At 45.8% G+C, this 22,227-nt stretch overlaps 1 protein-coding gene across 9 annotated transcripts in view; it reads right to left on the bottom strand.

Moving 5' to 3' along the window:
• Window positions 1-22,227, bottom strand: part of ST18 (ST18 C2H2C-type zinc finger transcription factor) — a 144,148-nt gene that overhangs the window by 43,493 nt on the left and 78,428 nt on the right. For all 9 annotated transcript variants that reach the window (XM_086695286.1, XM_086695287.1, XM_086695284.1 and 6 more), the window contains 6 exons: window positions 17,444-18,235; window positions 12,746-12,880; window positions 10,874-10,964; window positions 9,510-9,614; window positions 6,527-6,720; window positions 4,190-4,401 (listed from right to left, as the gene is read on the bottom strand). In XM_086695286.1, the coding sequence (XP_086551412.1) occupies window positions 4,190-4,401; window positions 6,527-6,720; window positions 9,510-9,614; window positions 10,874-10,964; window positions 12,746-12,880; window positions 17,444-18,235 (1,529 nt within the window). The remainder of the gene's footprint in view (window positions 1-4,189; window positions 4,402-6,526; window positions 6,721-9,509; window positions 9,615-10,873; window positions 10,965-12,745; window positions 12,881-17,443; window positions 18,236-22,227) is intronic.

Below are 22,227 nucleotides of genomic sequence, written 5' to 3'. Positions count from 1 at the left end.
ATGCCGAAAGAGACATCCCACTGCTACTGCACTCAGGGGCAAGGAGAGAATTATTAAATGTAATCACACATATCAGTTGGTTCCTTGTGATCTGTGACCCACGTCTCTTGAAACATTTCACTGAAAATACGTGATACAATCTGACACGATACTCAAGTTACTGAAAAAGGCTGCTTTTGGATTCTAAGCATCCCAAGAGCCATCAGGCGATTTCCGATACCGGGCAGCAAGAATGGTGAAGTGCTATCATGTTGTTTCTCGGCCTTATTCAAGCACAAAACAGATTTTGAACTTTAAGCGTTTCAACCGAGTGTCAGTTTCTTGTTTTCTTTTAAGGCATACTGTGCATATGCCACTTCGTCTAAACAGGTGGGGAAAACACCAAAACAAACAACAGAATGCTTGGCAAGCAGAAGCGATCGGGATAAAGATAGACTGCGTGCGTGTTCCTACCTCTGCTGCTGAGGGCGGGAGGAAGGAAGGCCGCGGGGAGGGTCTCCAACAAGCACTGGCCCGTGTGCTCAGGGGCCAGAGGAAAGCGCTCGGCGAACTCAGCCAACCCGGGCTTGCTCTGCACCTGCTGCCCCTTTCTGCTAATGCGGGGCTCCTAACGGCAGCGACGGCCGGCCGTGGGACCAAAGAGGGAGTGTTTGAGGGTGTGGCCCATGCCCGTTTTACAAACTCCTATTATTAAGACGAAGGACATTATACCAACGATACGATACCCACTACTATGGGTACCACTGACTTCTTCCGACTTGATGCCTTAGAGAGATATTTAAAACAACATACAGGTGATGTGGGTGGTGTACATGTGCTGGGAACGTGCCGGATTGTCTTTTAACAAATACACAATTCCTCCTAACCTCTGCTTTCAAGTTATAATGGATTCAGTGGGGCAGTGATGGGCAATGTTAGCACTGATTTTTCTCAACGCGGTGTGGGGAAAGGGTCCCTGAGGGAAGCGTCTCGGCGTCGGGTAGACTGCGGCCTGGGGCCGCGCAGCTTCAGAAGAACGACGTAGAGTATCCGCGTTGTCCCTTCACTGCTTCTAGACTCTGCAGGAACTCACAGTTGCGTTGACTCTCTGAACGGTCTCTGTTCCCTTTGTTTTCTACGAGAGCAGGGATTTCGCATGAAACCATGAACCTGCCACTGAACTCGGAGGCAGTCGTGAGCTTACACGTGACACAAAGAAAACCTGTATGTGCCCCCAACAAGTGGGCAGGAAGGCAATTTCAAGGTTAGTGTCCTTTGGCTTCATTTTAAAAAGGTGGCCTCCACACGTGACAGCGTGGTCTCTAATCTGTTCTTCGACTGGGCTCTTCAGGCAACCTCAGAGAAGCCCATTCCATCAAGGAAGTGAGCGGTCTGCCCTCAGCCAAGTTCTCATAAAAGCCACGCTTGCCTCCCCTTATCACTAGAAATGTCACCTCTGGAAACCTACCTCCCCACCTGGGACAACTCTTTCTTTCTTTCTGCCTTGCCCATAAGCTCCCTGAAGGCAGGGTCTGTGGCAGGATTTAACACGCAGCTGGCCAGTCGAACCCTCGTAGACCGTTTCGTGGGTACGGCTAAGAGTCCAGCTGCCAAAGTATCTCTCTAGTACAACAAAAAACGCTCCTCTGCTCAGCTATAAGAGAGAGGAGGGCTACATCCTTCCAACCAAACAAGGAGCGGGTTTTGGTTAGCAGAAATAAGCACAGGAACCACCACGGAGAAAAAATCAAATCACAGTGGATAGAGAATTCGGCTAGCATTCAACATGGAGGGGAGGACTGTTCATATATAGTGAATCCTAGATTAGGTAAAGGGCACGGAGCAAACTGTAACACTGAGTAGAACTAGCTTGCGCTGGGCACTCTTGGATCAGAGGCCACTTGGCGGGGTTAATTGCTTTGGCCTTTTCTCATTGTTTTGCTACGATCATTATTTTTGTTGTTGTTGCTGTGGCTTCAGGGATTTATGAGGTCCTCTTTTATATCCGGAGCACAGGGTCCAGCTAGGAGAGAGCTCTGCAAGACGTTGCAGTCGTGTGCCAACGTGTGCCTGGAAGAGGGATTCGCCCGTAGTGACGCCGTAGGGGGGACCTATTTATCCTGTTTTCACCACCGCTGTAGGAAAACGTCTTTTTGAACTGCGAGTGGAATAAAGTCCGCCTGAAAGTCGCTTGTTGCACTCTGTGTCTCCTCTTGCTCATCATACATCAGTGGTTTGGCTTCTGCGGGTAAGACTTGCTTGGCTGTCTGGGGGCTGGGACACACAGTGCGTCCTGTCAGCCCGGGCGGGGGCATCCGCTCCGCAGAATAACCCTGGCACACACAGTGCTCCCGACAGGGGTGTAAGAACAGACGCAGAAGCCACTTATTTGGATTTTTGGAATGCGCCAATTTAACAGTCACGCTTCTGACCAGAAAGTATTCAAGAAAAGAACAAAACACGTATAGCAATAAGAAAAAAAAAAAAAAAAACTCTCAGATTTCGGTTATCTTTGTTTGATTCCTTATCTGGCCCCAGCAACTAACAGAACGTGGAGAATATAAAGGTTAAAGGCAGAATTCCAAAAAACAACAAAAAAATATCTACACACGCAGATGGAAAGCCTTCATTCTGCAGCCCTTTGCTCAAGTAATTTAGGTAGCATTAATCATTATTCTCAAAGGACAGCCTTAACAACAAATACTATAAAGCCTAAGACGATAGATATTTCAGGCTTTCTCCAACTAGCTGCGTGTTAGAACATCCCTTTGCAAAAGGAGAAATTTACTCAGGTTTTAAAAAATGAATAAAAAATAACTAAAGTAGCCCTGAGAGCACCCTAAATAATAATTCGTTTGTATAAATAATTTCTGACCTGAATCCTTTTGAATTCGGATAGCTCGGTATTTTCTTTACCGTTTTCAGAGGATGCGTTTTTCTTTGTTTAAGAACCTCATTTGTTTAAAAATTGTTTTTTGAGTGGTTTTTGGCCACCAACTCTTCCTGGGGTTTACTTGGCTCAGATTTGTCCAGAAGCTAATTCTGATTCTTCTGTCAAATGCTCGATGGCACCACGTTCCCTGCTCTCCTGAAGGCCTGGCAGGCTTAGGTGAGCAGCTGACCACACCAGGGATGGGGTTGAGCTTACAGGGAAAAAGAGAGCCATCCACACTAATCGCCTGAGTTTCGGGGTTAGAGTTTAACCCAGGAGATCTCCCACTTAAAGCAAGGGTAAAATCTCTTCTCCAGACAAGCCTGGGCACTTTGCTTCAGCTGGCTTCAGCCATCTAAGGAGGAAAAGCATTTCTTTTAAGTGAGCCCTTTGCATAGATTGGAGTTGCAGGCTCCAGCTGACGGCCTGCGGAGAAGCTCTTCTAGTCCCTCTGGGGCTCTGAGGCTCGCTTGCTACTCTGGAGCGTGAGAAACCCCTCCTCTTCAAAAGGCAAGAACGGGGACATCTTTGTTTTTTGTTGCCATCAAGGTATCCTAAACATGGATGTCTACTTCTCGTTGTTAGAGGGAGAGATTAGTGGAGAGACGTGGTTAATTTCATGGGCTTCAGAAATGTGGCATCTTCAGAAAGTTCGCAGAATTTGATTTTGGATTTGAACGCCCCGAGTTCTCAAGTGCCCCCCACCTCCCAAACCATCTCATGTTAACTTAGTGTATCCAGGTTTTACTATGTGTCCTTTGAGAATACCATAGCAACTGAGACTACCTTCCATCACACAGTAGTAATGCGGACCATCACCAAATCGCACGGGTCAATTTTGCAACTGTTTCACAAGTCCCTGTGTACCCCGACATTCCCTACCATCTTTCACAGCAGAAAGCTTCCGCTGTTCACACTGGTTTTAACGGCAAGCCTCTCTCCTGTGCGCCCAACACAAAGGTATGTCTGAAATCTACAAAGTCCCCAACACAAAGCCAGGTCTGAAATCTACAAAGTCCCCAACACAAAGCCGGGTCTGAAATCTACAAATCTCCGCAACGCACGTCTCCCCAGACTCCGGGGTACCACCTTCGAGAACAACACTCTTTCACCCCTCCCCGAAGCCACTACGCTCAGGCCCTCTTCCTAGGACGGGGAAGGGATGTGCTTTAGGGGTGGGGGAGCGGCGTGGCAGTGAATGTGGTTAGGAACACGAAAGGCAGTTTATTCTCACGGTTCAGTCGCTGGCCCACCCTCCGGGCTCTTGGACTGGCCTACCTTGGCATGCAGACTCTGTGGTTTGTTGGAGAGGATGTCTGCAGTTTCCCTGCAGCGGGTGGAAAGGTTCAGGATGGCAGCAGTTGCTGCTATGTGGGTGTCTTCACTACATTGACCGTAGCCGTAAGAGCTGGCACGACAAGGGCTCTGTGTGTGGGCGCCCGCACTAGGCAGTCGATTAGGAAATTTCCCTGGATTTGAAAAATGCTTTGCTGTTGAAGAGAGATTTGATTAGCAATTGCACGGACGTGGTTTTCGTCATTAAATAGATTTGTTTTAAGGATACAACTTCTTGCACTGAAATATGTTAAGAACAGATTTTAAAAAAACACGATCCATTGTCTACTGGTACATCAAACAAAGGGGATTCAGATCGGTTTTCGCAGAAGTCTCCCAGACCAAACGTTGTGATTGCTGGGGAAGAAGGTCTATTCTCTTGATATTTATCGTCTTTACACGTCTGATGGTAAAAACTCTGTAACTCATGTGATGGGGCAGGTGCACTGGAAGCATTTGTGGCAAAAATTGTAGATTAAAAACCACATTAGCAAAACCCATCAGAGACTACGGGAGCTTAAGACTCGTACATCTGTGAACCGTGTATGTGTGAGGACCAGTGATTCCTGTAGAGAAAAAAGTGTACCCTTTCGACATTTGTTTTCATAGTAACCGTTGATGTTTAGACATCGAATTGCATTTTTATTATTTGACATTCAGGTTTGTTTTGTGCTTAAAGCAGCAGAAGTTGTTCCTCACGTCGAACTACATGGGACTACATACACGGCAGTGTCTTTAATGAGCTGGCATTTTGCATATTTAGGTAGAGCATGATAAGTAAAGGACAGAGAAAATGTTCTCAGGGTGAGCAGAAAGGCAATTTAGTTATCAAGGCTGAGTTTCTGTTTTACGTTTCTGCTGTGGCACCAAGGCATTACTGAGAGAGAAAATTAACCATATTTCCCTTCACTCTGGGTGTTTGTAAACATCACTCAAGGTCATGGGAGAAACACCCAAGATTTAAGTGGGATAACATAGAAGTACTTATTTATTTTGCTGTAAATGTTGCTTATTCTAAATATTTGATCATTATTTTTCATGAAGTAATTGAAAGCATTAGCAAATGTTGTTCCTATGGTTGGAAAAACGTAGGAATGTCACTGAATGGTTTGCATTTTTAAACCAACATCTGTGTTGCGTAAGTGTATAGAACGCCCTTAACCAGCTTCACCCAAATCAAACATCTACGTGTATGTGCATGCATGTGGGTATAGTTTGCATTTTTATAATAGAGAACATTGCGTGTGTACATGTAGGTGCAAACGAATTTTTTCCTGGATCTAACAGGATTATTGTCAGTGTTATTTATGTTGGCTGGGCCTATTTTGGGTAAGAATAGATAAAATACCTTTTGGAGTGGAATGTACTTGCTCTCGATGGGCCAGTTCCTTTCAAGTCTGTTTATCACTGCTAGGTTTTATATAACATGCCAGTTCTTGGAAGGAAGTGACCAACACCACAGAATGAAGTGCATAGTATGTGTCCTAAGAGCACTCAGTCTAGGTAACTAGGTAGATCGAAGAGATTTCACGGATGTGTATGTTGTAACTAATCCATGGTCTATGGAGAACTCAAACTGGGGAATCACTTCACTTCTTTCCTTATGACTGTTACCACGACAAAGAAGTCATGCCTGGGTTTCTCCCAACGCTCACTCTCTTACCTTTTCATTAGAATATTCAAAGACTCTAAAACACTTGGAGAAATGTGTTAGTAAGAACACCCAAGTTGTATATATCCCAGCATCTTTGAGCTCTGATCTTCTACATGGATGTGACGCCATTGGAGTATTAACACACTTTAAGTGACTCTATAGTCATTCTTAAATACGCGGTTACCATATTGCTCTCTAGTAAAATCTTGATTTCTGAACCGTGAGCTTCTCAGACTTTTCACGTCTTCTCTCACTTTTGGACTAATTCCTCTTGCAGATTTAAGTACCATTTGAAGTAGTATTTCAACATTTTATGTATTAAATTTCCAAAATTTCAGTATGAACCAAAATTGTGATGATTATTACAGTTTCAATATATTAATCCCAATTCCACCTAAATGTGAACTAAATATTTCTTTAGTAAATTACTGTATTTCAATTCAGCAATGGCACAATGTTTGTAAAATAATTAGTCCATTAACTATTCACCATATTCAGTGTAACCTCATGCAAAATCAGAACACTGAGCGACACTGAGCAATATTCTACATTTGAGTACAGCCCCCCCCCCCCCCTTCCAAAACAAGGTGCTGGTTTTGGAATAAGGATGAGGAGTTGAAGCTTACATTCAGGAAATGGTGGCGTTTTTCGTCCTTGACCTGTTTGTACGAGAGGGCGTTTGCCAAAAACCTGGGCATCGAAACTGGCATAATCGAATGGTACTTTCCCAAACTTCTCTTGTTCTTTTGACACCGTGGCTCTGGGAGAGGTGATGGCTTGTGATCGGAAATTGAATTCAATTTGTTTCACCAAGCTCGTCCTGAAGAAAAAGGGGAGAGTTCAGAAGAAATATGGTGAAACTCTTGGTGAGCATATTAGCATCAGAATTTAAAGCAGACCGAATGTGTCATGCCTGTTGGTACCCACAGAGACAGTGCACTGTGGAAAAGAGCGGTGGTCACAGCAGGATAAAGCACAGAGTGCCAGGAGCCAGAGACAGGAAGTACTGAGGACTCCGGGTGGCTATGGTAAGGCTGCATGTCATGGGTCCGAGTCCCCCATGAGTAAAAGAGGAATGTTTAATTTTGCACGCATCTTATGCGGATGCAATGAGGAACAAGTGTCTGATGACTGTTGGCGCTTTGAGCTCCACAGAGGAAAGTGCCATGTAACTATCATTAGGGCACTGACAAGGTGTGCGCATTCTGCTTGTTAGGACTGTTCATCAGATTGGCTGATTCACGAAAAGTCACGATTGGGGCGCCTGGGTGGCGCAGTCGGTTAAGCGTCCGACTTCAGCCAGGTCACGATCTCGCAAGGTCTCGCGTGATCTCGCGTGAGTTCGAGCCCCGCGTCGGGCTCTGGTCTGATGGCTCAGAGCCTGGAGCCTGCTTCCGATTCTGTGTCTCCCTCTCTCTCTGCCCCTCCCCCGTTCATGCTCTGTCTCTCTCTCTGTCTCAGAAATAAATAAATGTTAAAAAAAAAAAAAAACTTTAAAAAAAAAAAAAAAGAAAAGTCACGATTGTAGCTGGTGTCGAGATGGCATTACAGTCAGTTCGGAAGAAGCCCTTCAGCAGAGCTGATGGGAGCCTGACGGGGGCAGGGGCAATATGAGCACCAGAAACTTGACTTTTGAATTAGGAGTTTCTCAGGCTTTTCACCCTTTTCCCCCTTTTGTCTGAATGTTTTTGTGGATGTAAATAATACTTAAGGTATTATTTTATCTATTAAACTGCCATCATTTCAGTATGAATCACAATTACCATATTGTCACAGCTATCACATTTTTCAATAGAATTATCTGAATCCCAGTTACATCTGAATTAACGATTTCCTTAGAACCACTGTACTTAGATTAAACAAGGGCATCATATTTGTGTAACCAAGAAAAACACAAATATGCGTCTAATGGTAAAGAGCATAAACAAGTGTACCTCTCAGGATTTAGCAACATCGAAAATACATACGTGTTTTTCTTTCGTTTTCCACCAAAACTTCCCTGACTCATTTGAACGCCAAAATTTCAATGATATTTCTCGGATTAGGTAAAATACATTTTAGCTGCTACATAAAAATATTTGAGTAGTTAGTTGGTCTAATTATTGTATATGTAACTTGGTTTCTACCCTTAATATATCAGCGTTCTAGCCTAAAACAACATTTATTTTTTTCAGAAATTAGCAAAATAAAACATCATGCTATTTCTGTATTTGATAAATAACCTGCTTAGGGAGAAACTAAGAGAATATGGTCACATTACCCAAGAACTTTGTTGTAAGATGTTTTTGTCTTTTTTCAAAATGTTTATTTATTTATTTTTGAGAGAGAGAGAGAGACAGAGGGAGAGAATGAGCAGGGGAGGGTCAGAGAGAGAGAGAGAGACAGAGACAGAGACAAAGACAGAGAGAGACAGAGACAATCTGAAGCAGGTTCCAGGCTCAGGGCTGTCAGCACAGAGCCCCATGTGGGGCTCAAACTCGCAAACCGTGAGATCATGACCTGATCTGAAGTCAGACACTTAACTGACTCAGCCACCCAGGCGCCCCTTTGTTGTAAGATTTTTCATTGCTATTTGGTAATTCATGATCTTTGCTTGACATATGTTCTCCACTCATGGGATTTTGACTCTTTTAATTAAATCTATAAGAGCACATATTAAGGGAAGTCCTATCTTGAAAATACTCCTAATAATTACTTTGCATTTCAGTGTCTCAGTAACAACAATGAAGATCTGGTCATCTATTTTAACCCCGAAATCACTTTTCCTACATATACGCTTTATATTAACAAACATACAACTTCACATTGTGCCATCACACATAGCTTATTTTTTAGGGATATGTAAGGTCTTCCAACCTGCTAGAGCTTATGAAGTACTTGGGGCAAATGGGAGAGGTTTCATTAATAGTTATCAACTCATGGAATGAGTTTTTGTTTTAAAGGAACTACGTGCATAGCTGGAACAGAAGAGTGAATATACACCATCACGTACTTTGGGTAGGTATGAGTGATTTATGAAGGCATTTTCTGCAGGCATAAAGGTTAATCATCGGGAGTGCTTACCTAACTAGTGGGGGGTGGGTTGCACTTTGTGACAGAGAATTTTGATTAATATATGTTATAAACATATATTTCTTTTTTTAAGCTTATTTATCTTGGAGAGAGACAGAGAGCCAGAGAGCGCCAGAGCAGGGGAGGGACAGAGGGAGAGAGAAAGAGAATCCCAAGCAGGCTCTACGCTATCAGGCTATCTATCGGCACAGAGCCCAACACGGGGCTTGATCGCATGAATCGTGAGATCGTGACTTGTGCAGAAATCAAGAGTTTGACGCTTAACCGGGTCACCCAGGAGCCCTTACTTTATTTCTTTTAGATTCACCCACATTATGTTTCCTTTACAATGCAGATCAATTTCATGGTGAACTTCTGGAGGGTCTGGCCACTTAAGCCCATTTAAGTGACAGTAGATTAACGGGGCCAGCCTCTCAGACCCTGGTAGTTGAGAACGAAGGTCAGGCCATAGGGAACTGGCACACGAGGGGACATGGGCGGCATCGTGTGGGAGCATGGCATGGGCATCCTACTAGGAACACCATGGGAGGGTCATACCTGTGAACCTGGTCTGGACACTGGCCGCTTTTGGGCGAATCAAGCTGACTTTTGTCTTGGGACATTGCCAATTTTTCAGCTGCAGCAATTGGACAACCAGAAAGACTGTTTAAAAAAAAAAAAAGGAGGATCTGAGTTAAAAAGATGAAGTAATTTGCTTTGGCATGTACCTTAGAGCGTACTTGGCATACGTTAAATGTGAAGTCATATTAACATTAGCCCCCTTCCCATCCTAACGGATCCCAAAAGCATTTTGCAAACTATTGTGTCATCATTTCCCCCGCCCCCCAATCACATCCCAGAACTGATGAATAAGAAACTCAGTTTTAAAATCAGAAAATTGTGTAAGGGAGAAAAATCTAAGTTCTTCTGAAACCCTGTAACATTTTAAGTAGAACGCACTCACTCCAATTGGAATGTGCCCAGCTATAGAAGCTAGCATGAAAATTCCATGGTTTATCTTAAGATCTTCAGAAAAATGTTATGGACTTAATTTTAAATCAGTTCAAATTTAAAGTACAGAATACGAAGTTTTCTGGCCATATGCTTATGAGTCAAATGGTATCTCATGACCACATAATCGATACAGGGTATAAAGTACACATAAACCAGTAGGAATTTCCAACAAAAATTTACATATACCCAATACGTTTGGGTGTAAATGCACATATGTGTTTTAAGTGGGTGACAATCTCAATGTAACGCATCTGGAATCTTCATCCCGGTTTATAGTGAGAACCACAGTACGTTGAAGCCCTTTTGGTACCATTTTTTATTTTTTTAGTTTATTTATTTATTTTGAGAGAGAGAGAGACAGCCAGGGAGGGGTAAAAAAGGAGAGAGAGAATCCCAAGCAGGCTCCGCACTGTCAGTGCAGAGCCCGACACTGGACTCGAACTCGGGAACCGTGAGATCATGACCTGAGCTGAAACCAAGAGCCGGACGCTTAACCCAACGAGCCACCCGGGTGCCCCTCTTTGGTACCTTTTTAATGCTTACTGGCTGGAGTCCAAGATAAACCCTACGCAACTCCTTTCAATGCAAAAACAGCCATGGTGAGATTCCAGAGCAAAACAGAACACGTTCTATTTGTGTGACTGTATGAATACATAACTCTAGTCTTCCAATAGAACATTTTTGTTTGCATAACTGGCTGCTACATGAAAATTTCTAGGAAAGTAAATTGTGTTTTTTTGTTTGATTCACTCTGCACATGCTGAGAATACTTCTCTGTTTCAAGTGGCAACATATTTGATAGCGATGCAGCGATTTTGGTAACACATTGTTGGTTCCTTCTTTTCTTGGGGGAAAGGTTCTGCCACGTCTCTTTGTAAGGGAAAAGGTTGGCGTCTCATCACGATTACCTCCTGTGGGTGTTGCGGTTGCTGTTCACATGCCCTCTTCCTGTGCATCCCGGGGTGGGGCACTTGAGCACGTTTTCATGCATGGCAAGAACTAAGCACAAAATGTCACATAAAAGAAGAGAATAATACACCATAAATACATAACCCACTGACAGACTGACTTCCCAGCTTTGCATTCACACGAACTTGGTTATATAACCCACCACGCTCCCTCCCACAGGTGTTTGGGTTGAAATCAATGAGCCCTTGAAGAACTTCAACGATGAAATTCAGCAAGCTTGTTCAAGTTTTAGTTTCTCTAAACTTCGCGTTGTGGGTAACACCAGGCTCAAACGAGACTATTCTGCTTCTATTTTCCGTAACCTGAGAAGCTCATAAACTTCCTTTTACGGGTATGTGCTTTTCCTTGTCAAATCGTTCCTTCCATCTTTTCCCCACAGTGTGACCTGAATACAGTCTTCTTTACTTTCTAAGAGGTATTCTTTTGATTCCTTGTCCATTGCCCCCCACTGCCCACCCCCACCGCCATCCAGCTACTGGTGAAACAGCACGGCCGAGTGAACGACCGGGTAAGCAGGCGGGTGAAAGGCTGATCTGGTAGGCCCGTGCTGAGCAGATCAGATCCGGTGATTGGCAAAAGCGTGCTTTGGAGAGAGCTGACGCTGAGGCATCCCCACCACTGTGGCTTGGATGACCCAAGAGGGATTTCAATAAGTGGGCTCAGAGAGGAGAGGATGTGGCACGTCGCTACTTCGAAACTGAGGAGGCAGCCCTTTCTTTCCCCAGTCTCCTAGCGTCACAGCGAAGGCTGTGGCTCGTGAGACCAGCCGATGTTTGCTTTATGCTCAGCGCCTTCCACTCCTGCAGGACGCCCTGGGGAGCCACGGCCGCCAACACCAGCTTCTACAGGGAGCGGGGGCCAGGTGGACACTGGGTGGGATGCGTCCCTTACACTTAGATGCAGCACCGAGGCTGAGACCGCCCGTGGGCTTAAGGCAGCCACACCCGCGGGTGAGGAAGGGCTGTGCGGTCACACTGCGTATGAACCGTGCCTGTTACTTTCTGTGTTCTGAGGCTTGGACACCTGGGGCCCCGCCCACCCCGGAGAGACTGCCCTCTCAAATAGCTTTCGAAGGCAAAGCAACCAATCGTGAGCCCACACCCAAAACCGCCTCCTTTATCAGACTCGCACTCTCCCCCTGCCAGGTATCAGACACTAATGGACAACCCCCAAGCCCCAGAGCCTACTGAGAATATTCAAACTAGCCAGTCCTAAGCTTGCTTCCTCTGCTCCTTCCCACAGAAGCCGCAGGTAACCCCTCCCCACCCCACCCCCACACCGCTGGAGGACGCCTGCGCTTCCCTGCGTGGCCTTGCCTGGCGTGGCCCGCACCCTTCTCTCAGGAACGGTAACAAATTCTTTTCTCAATGTCGGTCGTCTCCTGTTCTATTGGCCTAACTGTACCCCAAGTGTTCTTCTTTTGAAGACAATTTTTTAATGTTTAGCTATTTGGGGGAGAGACAGAGTGTGAGGGAGGGGCAGAAAGAAAGACAGAGAGAGAGAGAGAGAAAAACAGAATCCAAAGCAGGCTCCAGGCTCTGAGCCTTCAGCACAGAGTGACGGGAGGTGTAAACCCACGAACCGTGAGATTATGAGCTGAGCTGGAGTCTGAGGCTCAACCGACTGAGCCACCCAGGCACCCTTACTTCAAGTTTTCTATTAATATAGTTACTTGGAAATTATCGTGAGGCAGAGAGGAATCTTTCTATTTGCATCCCCAAGTCCACACTGGAGGAGAAAGAGGGTAACACCCCGATGCCAAGGCGCATATGGGAAGAGGCCTACTTGCTTTGGGGATAAGCAGTACTCACTTTCCAGGGGAACCCGCACTTTGTGGGGGCACCCCGAAAGGCTGCGGTGGTGGGGGTAGAGTCCTGTCACGTGTCCCGTGCCGTCGCACCCCGGGATGGGGCACTTGGTCTCTCTCTTTTCAGGCCTCGGTGAATCTACAGAGAAAGCAAATCAAGAGATTCATTCGACACGCCTTCTTTCCCTTCCCATTCAACACAGTGGCCTTGTGGGGTGACATTTTCACTTCGTTCCGTGTTTACATCATAAACATTCTTCTCACGCTGCCTTGAATCAGACCCTCAACTGAGACCTGTGGAAGCATGAAAAACATTTTCAATTTTCTTGGTTTCCTAAGCAAAGGCTGACACGGGGCAGGCGAGTGTTAACAAACGGAGATGGTCTGAAGTTGTCTTGTAGTTAGAGTCTCATGATGAGACACGAACCCCACCGCCAGAGGAGGAAAAAAAAAAGTGAGAAAGAAGAATGAATTTATTCAAACCCAAACGATGTCGTATTCAAGGAATTTCAAAAAAGCCAGATTCAAAGTTAGAAAACTGAGAAGCCACCATGTCTAGAAGGGCTGCTCTGGTCTCAGCCCTGTGGGCCCCTGCCCTCATGTTGCCCTAAGGTTCCAGTCCTACCTGGGGCGGAGCCTGCTCTGACCAGAGTTAGGCAGGAGTCAAGAAGGCCGTCTGGTGGCACGCTCCACCAATCAGCACTGCCGCCGAGGCCCAAGGTCCCCAAACCCCCACGGTTTGTCACTCTGGATCAGGACCGAGCAGCTGAGGAGAAGCTTTTTTTACTTAATTCACTCTGAATGCGGGAACTGAAACCTGAGGCAACAGGAAGGTGGGCCGGCCAGGAAACATTCCAGGGGGAACGGAAGGAAGTACGGAGTGGAGGAGGCCTCGAGAGCTCTGCAGTGCCAGGAGCATCGGGGTAGAAGAGGGGACCGCAGGGATGCCTTGCGCCACCACCTGTCAGGCCACCCGGGGGCTGCGGCCTAGAGGGCGAGGGCGGGAATCGAGCCGTGCTGAGGGTGGGTTAGATAAAGGGCTGTGTAAAATAAAAATAAATATAGCATGATAGGAGTACAAATACAAATAAAATATGTGAAATAAACGAGGAACAGCGGTGGGATTGGAACTGACACAGAAGAGGCCTTCTGGAGACATTTTCGTAGTCGTGACGCCGACGGTACGTAAACTGAAGACAGAAATGTGTTTAGAGCCCAGGCCACCCCCTAGCTCGGGAACGGAATGGTAAGACCAATCACGGGGCACTCCCGGTGCTGACAGAGGAACCAGAATCAGAGCAGGCCTGGGAGCCCCAGAGACAGGGCTAGTGCACAGCCCAGGCTGGCTCGCCAGCCTCTCGGCACACCAAGTGTCACAGAAAGTGAACCCACTCGATGCTGGGAGCCACAGCGAATAATCTGCGAGATCCTGCCGCCCGAAGGCCGCGGGCACTGGAGGAGGGGGCCCATATGCTCCCGCCCCAAGCGCCGCACTGATGGCAGAGTGATGTCGCGGGATGCGACAGCCGTCTCCAGTGGGGGGGCGGGGGGGGGGGGAGGCTGCTGCGACGAGCAGACGTGCCTGTGTGGTACCACGCCACCCCAGTTGTTGGATTATTAACGGTCCTGGGCAGATGGGCACAGCAGGTTGTATGTAATGCAATTATTTGGGGGCAGGCTTCCAGCAAAGCGGGAGGGGCCAAGGACCCTTCAGGTTCCGCACGCATTGCCGGGGAAGGACGGTGGGCAGAGAGAAAGCTGGAAATTGTAAGTGAGAAATGAACAGCCCGAAGACAGGAAGGCCTCGCGTGGGCGTTTACGTTTAAGGAGGCACAGGCTTGAAATGCCAGGACGTCCAGACTGTTCTCTGCCTTTTGCAAGACACCAAGAGGCACGTTAAGAGTTTTGACTTGCTCTGTGGTTTTATGGGTACGTAAATCCCCCAATGCTGCCAACTCTGGAGTCGATTCAGGCCTATCGTATCTGTAGACCGAGAATCAAACATCCTCGAGGTTCAACTCCGGTGACATGAGGAGGGTTGACGAGAGGGAATTAGAGCAAAGGAGAAGCCGTGTGGGTTCTGATGCCCGCCCTCCCTCCCTTGGATCCCGTCCAGGTGAGGCCACATTTCTAAACCACATTGAAAGGTCTGGCGCCTCTCGTTTCATCTCCTCGCCACGTTACTTGTCTATAGGCAGCCAGAGAGGGTGTGGGAGATAAGGCAGGGCTGGCACCTGACCAGGTGTGGTCCGCTGACAGTCCATCCGGCGCGTCTGCCTGGACGCCTCCTCCGCTGGGTGAAACGGATGCCATGAAACGCTCTGTGGGGCAGAACCTGTTTGCATGATAAGAAGACGGAGCCCGCTCTCAGGTGACTCTCAGGCCTGGCTCTTTTCCTTTGATCTTCTTTGCCGGATGCATCTTCATGAGGGTGACCTCATCCCCCGGTGACCTTCTATCCCCGTTTGCCTGGGACAGTCTTATTCACGCCCGATATACTCATGTGATTGTTCCTATGGCTCTGCCAGCGTCTGAGGCTGTCCGATAAATTCTATCCGCTGCGACCTCCAGCCTCGCTAAATGCTTAGTCAACGAGACCAACTTTTATTAGTTTGGGATTCCTGGCTCATCTGAAGGCTGGAGTGGAACGATATTTTAAGATGCTAGCGCTCTCTCCCTTAACAAGTGGGGCTGCACGCCCAAGGCGGATGGGAAGTTAGGACAGTCTCGTGGAGAGCTGGAATGGCCCTTGGCGTGAGTACTGACCTCGGAGTGTGGACTGCACACCAGACAAAGAGGCGCCTCTTAAGCCACTGGCTCCCACGCCTGGAACACGGATCAGGGAAATGAATGCCTACCTTGGACGCTGCAGGCACCCCCTAGACGAAGTCTGTGGTTCTCGTGCGTTATGAGCTTTACCTCTCTTTGTCTCTGTTTCGTACGGGTCTGGTCTAGATCTTGTTGCATAGGCTTCTAACACTGCAAGGCAGGACCATGGCACCAAGGCACGCCTGGTTACGCCGTTGAGTCACCCAGCCCTCGTTAGCAATTCCCTAAGTCTTACATGACCCGTGTTCACAAACACAGATTCTGTGACCTTGTTGTCTTTTTGAAAACAGACAAACAAAATTTTTAAGTTCTATAGAAATGACCAAATATTTTAAGCTATGGCACAAGTAATTAAAGTGTCTCCAAACACTGAATGTCATGGGCTGGAAGATATCATCAATTGTAAGATGCAACCTCATTTTGTGTGCTAGTAAGAAAGAAAAAAAAAAAAATAACAACTAAAAGTTAAATTATGGCGTACCCTTCTGATTTCAGAGACGTTAAATGGGAAAACTGTGTATCTTAGAATGAACGAAATGTAGTATCTCACAAATAATGACTTTTTGGAATCTGAAGTCAATTTTATCTTTTTTTTTCTTCTGATTTTGTAGTTCATAAGAAGAAAAAACAACAACAAGCACATGCACAAGTAAGTTCAACAAGTTGCATACCAGTGGAGCGCACAGAGCTAAGTATTTAGTAGGTCCTGTCCCAAACTACACGCACTGCTCATTAATAGTCCATCCTGCTCCCGACGCTGGCAGGATGCTTGCATAGTATTGTTATCTTGCTCCTCACTACATGACATTATTTTATTCTTTTTTAATTTTCTCAGCTCTGAGCTGCAAGACAATAACTGACAAGATTGCAGGTGAGTACTAATATCGACTAAAAAGGACAAACTATGCAATTCATTTCCGCATAAATCTCAGCAAGAAGATCATCTAAACTAAGACATTTTTCTTGTAAGCTCCCTGGGGCCATGAGCTTGATTTTCTCTAAGATATGCCTCCCCTAATTCTATGGTTCTCAGACTTTAGGGCACCCAAGAATCATCTGAAAAATGTGCTTAAAAATGCACGTTCTGGAGCAGTAGGTCTGATGGGATCTGGGAAATACCCATTTGAAACAAGCTTTCTAGGCCCTTGAGAACCACCATTTGAGAATTATCACCAGGCCCATCTGGTGCAAGACTTGGGGTGGGGGAGGAATATCTTTATGGGACAGGGGACACACTTTCCGTAAAGTTGAGGAACAATTTTAAAGTCCAAGCACATCTATCCTCTCATTCATGTCTGGCCCAGATATTTGGGGCCCTGAGTTAGAGCCCTGGCAAAAGCACAGGCTTAAAACAGCATTAGCATCCAGTTTCATCCAAGAAGGATCATCCTGGCTGACTTGCCAGTTCCTGAAGCTCCGAAGCAGTCAGATGACCCCAAAAAGAGGCTGGGAAAGAAAAATTAAATTTCTGGAATTGATTTGATCAATAAAAGGATTTAAAACCCAGTAAGTACTAATGTACTTCTAACATGTCCGATCAAGTACTGCATGAGGAATACTATATATTTTTAAGAAGCAGTCATATTGAAAGAAATAGGGGCAATGGTCCTTTTTTTGCGTGCAAGAACACTGCAAAACTGACCCAGTTTGGTCTGACAATAATCTAGAGAGCAAAGCAGAAAAAAACAAAAAGAAAGAAATCGTTTATTTTATAATATATATTGGTGTTTTAAATTGCATCAAGTTGTCAAAAGCTACCTGGAAGTGATCATCAAATCTCACTAATTTTTTTTTCCCAACCCTTAAAGCCATTTTATTCCTAAAAGAAATGCAAAAAAAAAAAAAAAAAAAAAAAAAAAAAAATGTGTCTTACGTTTACTGTGCAAGATTTGTCTTCCACCCACGTCAATAACTTTGGTCTGCCTCCTTTCCCCAGCCAGGTGCTCCAAGAGAAACCTGTCCAACTCCTTGTAGGTGTTATGGAAAACACAACCTCGCTCAGCCTGCAGAGCAATCGCCTGCTCCAGCACGCTCAAGCTCCCCTTCGTTTTGTCCAGGTCAAGGGACTCTTCTGTCAAGGCTGCCAGGCTCCCCTTACCATCTTCCTCCACCCCCGCGCACGAGGGCTGGCCTGTGCCATCTAGTGGTTCCACGCGAGTGTTCCGTGGGTCTCTCCTTTCCGTTTCGGGGTCACACGTGTTTTCACAAGAGAGAAACTTGTCACCTTCGGTTTTGATTTCAGGAGCTCCCAGTAGGTCTTTTCTATCATCCACTAAGATATACTTTGGGACCCTGTGCGGTTTGGTTTCTTCTGAGAGGTTGGAGCCACTGTCCCAACCATTCTCCGCACTTTCAGAGTTACTCTCGCTGTCATCTGAAGAGCAGAACCGAAGCTGGGGATCATTGATTTTTTCTTTTCCGTCATCAGAATGAACCACGAAGTGCTCGTCCGCTTCATCACTCTCTGCTTGGACACACTGGAGGCCACTGCCATTTAAATTCTCACTCACGGTCTGAACAGACGCATTGTTTTCAAATTTCCCCAAGTGCATTAAAGATTTGACCACGAGCTCTCGATAGCAGCCATATCTGTCTTCCTTCCCATTGGAGTTTTCTTGGGCAGTTGAATGAAGGTGCTCATCCATAGGTTTTATCATGGTTTCTTCTATGGAAAAAGAAAGCCAATATTTACAAAAAAACAAACAAACAAAAAAAGCAAAAACTATTTTAAGAAAATTGCACAAATAGATGATAGATCGATTGATACAGATACACATATAGAGTAAGTACAATATGTGAATATGTGAGCTCTATCAATTTTATAAACACTGAAGAGAAAAATATCTATCTTCTTAAAATAAAACAAAACAAAACAGACCTTAATAGTCTCAGAATTAAATTTAAAGAAGTGAGCTAGGAGAATTTTCAGCATATTAAGAGCTAATTGTTTCCAGGGTACTGAAATAGATACTTAACAATAACAGAGGGCTCAATGTGAAATTATTGTTTCTTTTTTTTTTTTCATACAGAGAGTGTGTGTGGATGAGTGGGGGAGGGGCAGAGGGAGAGAGAGAGAGAGACAGAGAGAGAGAGAGAGGGAGAGAAAGAGAGACAGAGAGAGAGAGAGAATCCCAAGCAGGCTCCACGCTCCGTGTGGAGCCCAAGTGCGGTACTCAATTCCACGGCCATGAGATCACGACATGAACCAAGATCGAGAGTCAGACGCTTAACTCACTGAGCCACCCAGGCGCCCTTACTATATACCTCTTTATTTGCAAATCCTAGCCAACCAGAAGGAAACCAAATATGCATAATACTATGCATTATAACAGAAACATTCATCAGATTTCTCTGCTGGCGTGGCAATGTATCTTCAAAGCTTATTTGGTTTCTGTTCTCTACCTCCACAGTTTCTCAAGCACACTTTCAGATTTCGTGGAATGTTAGCTAAAATGCAAAATACATCCACAGAGAGATGGTAACGAAGAGTTCTGAAGCTTTCAAGGCTTCCTGTTCACTTTCATAACTGTCGCGTGGAAATTCCGTGCCAAGGGAAATACAAGCAAATGGGAGAATTAGCATGATCGTGTATCTTAACTAGTAACACATTTTCCGGCCTGGTATTTGCACACATTTGTGTAAGAAGGCAACGAGACCAGAGGTGAGTGGCCACAGTATGTGGCACATGAACTCATCATTTTCAGTAGAGGGTCAACTGGAGTCTTGACCGTCAAGAGCCCTGTGACTAAGAACAGGCCTCCAAGTGCCGCTCTGTCCAGAACAGTCCACCGGATCTCTGTGGTCCTAGTCCAGTTGTTAGTGTCCCCCCTTCACTCTTGGCAGTGGCCCAGCTGCAGGGACAGTGTGTGCATGCATAGTCGCACGTATGTGTGTGTGTGTTTAGCTGTATGTGTGTGTGCACGTATATGCATAACGACAGTCAGCCTACCCAAGCCGGTCCCAGGGCAAACGCACCCGTTCGGGGTGCAGAGATGCAGATTCCCCAGTAACCCAGCCCCGGCTGTGAAATGCACCTGACAGCCCAGCAGTGGTCCCCTAATATTCACTAAGACAAAAAAAAAAAAAAAATAGAAGAGGAAGCAGGGCCCTCTCTGTGTCTCTAAAGGCAGAGTGGGGGATGGAAAACGCAAAATAATAAGCCCCCTTAAAGACTGTGAAAGACACCAAGTGAAGTGCATTCTGTGTTAATAAACATCTTTGGAGAGAAGAAAAGGGCAGCCATCCTGTGTGATGGCTGCAGGAGAGAGTGTCTGCGCCCAAGACAATGTGCCTTTTTTGGTCTCATTTAATTTTTTATAAACATTGTCTCTGACAAGGACACTCAAAAATACATCTCCATCATCTTCCTTTCTGGTAATTATCTCCCTAAATCAACACTGGACTGCCAGGATCAAGTAAATATTGCCATAGTAACTAAAAGCATTTTTGGATGCAGGGAAGAATTTAGTCACAACACTAGCCCCTTTAAATAATGCTGATTATAGGGTGCAGCCTTTTGTGGGGATCTATTCAACATAAACTGAAAAATTTAACATTTTACTTCCTAGAAAAGAGGCTGGAAAAACAAGCACATAATATTTGATAGGACGGTCTATTCTCTCCTGAATTCATATCAGAGGAATTCCAAGTTTAAATAATATATTAAACATAGTCTAAAATGCAAATGAAGTTTTTCTCAATGTCACGGTTGGCTATTAGGAGAAAGTGTAAAGGGTTATGATAATTTTAAAGTATTATGAACTACAGAAAACAAATAAAAAGCATTTTCAGTGAATATGCTCAATTCATTGAACTATTCTCTCACTCCACTTAACTACCCACATGTGTACAATAATGATTTATAGACATTATACCTAATTATGCATATTTGGGCTGTGTGAGAGTGCTAACAAAAGCTCTAGAAAGCAACAATTACCTCTGTTGCTTAGCTACATAGTTTAAAATATTCCTATTAAGTGCAGATCACCAGAGAGGCGGGAGCGACAAAAACGCACATGTGCACGACAATGCGTTTCACTGTGCCGCTGCTAACTGCTAGCATTTTGGGTCATTTCCAGTTTACATAATTGTTTGGTTCAACTGTTTGTTACATGCTAAAAGAAAATATTTATTAATTATTCTTCAGAAAGAGAGGAGTCCTGCCGATAGAGGTGCCTACGTGCGTGGCACGCGATGGTTTCCGGGGACGTTCGCAAATCTGCAAACCAACTTTCCACGGACCCACCCCTCTCTGGCTTTCTCTGTCGTTACAAGGGAAAAAACAAAAAGACAAAAACAAAACAAAGTTGAGTCAGCTTTCGAGCCTACTAGATCTGTGATGGGCTGCTCACTTCTCTTAGCTTTGTAATGGGCTGCCTACCTTTTGAGGTTAGTGTGTTTTTATTTTCACCGGGCCACTGGTGATTTATTTTGTGCCTTTACCATTAAAAACAGCTGACCTGGTTTTGGCTGTGGGCTCGCGCGCTCACGTCTGTGCAGACCCCGAAGGCATCCTGCACCTTTCCGAAGCCTGTGTCCTCACGCGCATAGTGAGGCCCACTGCGGAGGCCCCTCGGGAGTGCACGCAAAGAGGGCGCCACACAACAGGTGCTCGTAAACGGTGGCTCTTCTCCCTTCCCCCAGACAGAACTTCAGAAGACAGTAACGGCAGAGGATACGTGGAACCCTCCACCTAAATGAGGTGGGGCCTGGTTTTTGTTTATTTACTTCTGAAAGGGGGCAGGGGCAGAGAGAGAGGGAGACACAGAATCCGAAGCCCTCTCCAGGCTCCGAGCTGTCAGCACAGAGCCCGACGCGGGGCTCGAACCCACGAACTGCGAGATCATGACCTGAGCTGAAGTCGGCCGCTCAACTGACTGAGCCACCCAGGCGCCCCTGGTTTTTGTTTAGGATAAGTGGTCAATCTGGGCACCTGGGTGGCTCAGTTGGTCAAGTCACCGACTCTGGATTTCAACTTGGGTCATCACGATCTCACAGATCCTAAGTTCGAATCACACATCGGGCTCTGCACTGCGGAGCCTGCTTGGGATTCTCTCTCTCTCCCTCTCTCTCTCTCTCTCTCCCTCTCTCTCTGTTCCTCCCCCACATGTGCTCCGTCTCTCTCAAAATAAATAAACTTTAAACAACAATTTAAAAAAGATAATAAGTAGTGAATCTGACGTCTGAGAAAGGGCACATGGTCCAGTGTGAAGGGAACTCAGCCAGTTCCTCACTGACACCACAGGTACTACGGAACTTCCCACCAACTGCCTTCAGAAACTGGATTTCAAGGGGTGCCTGGGTGGCTCAGTCGGTTAAGCGTCCGACTTCGGCCCAGGTCATGATCTCACGGTTTGTGAGTTTGAGCCCCACATCAGGCTCTGTGCTGACAGCTCAGATCCTGGAGCCTGCTTTGGGTTCTGTGTGCCCCTCTCTTTCTGCCCCTCCCCTGCTCATGCCCTGTCTCTCTGTCTCAAAAATAATAAAAATATTTTTAAAAAATGAAAAAAAAAAGAAACTGGAGTTTCAATGCACAATGCACAATGCGGATGGAAAACCGCTATAGGTTTGAGGTCCACAGACTGGGGCCAGACTGCTGGCCCGGCAGTGCCTTTCTGTGTTCTGAGTCCTGTTCTTGTAAATGAGGATGATCCAGTG

Source organism: Puma concolor, chromosome F2 (assembly GCF_028749965.1).
Source record: "Puma concolor isolate L17-30 chromosome F2, mPumCon1.1.hap2, whole genome shotgun sequence".
Taxonomy (NCBI): domain Eukaryota; kingdom Metazoa; phylum Chordata; class Mammalia; order Carnivora; family Felidae; genus Puma; species Puma concolor.
Note: the sequence above shows the minus strand (reverse complement) of the source record. Positions and strands in the feature narration are given on the sequence as shown.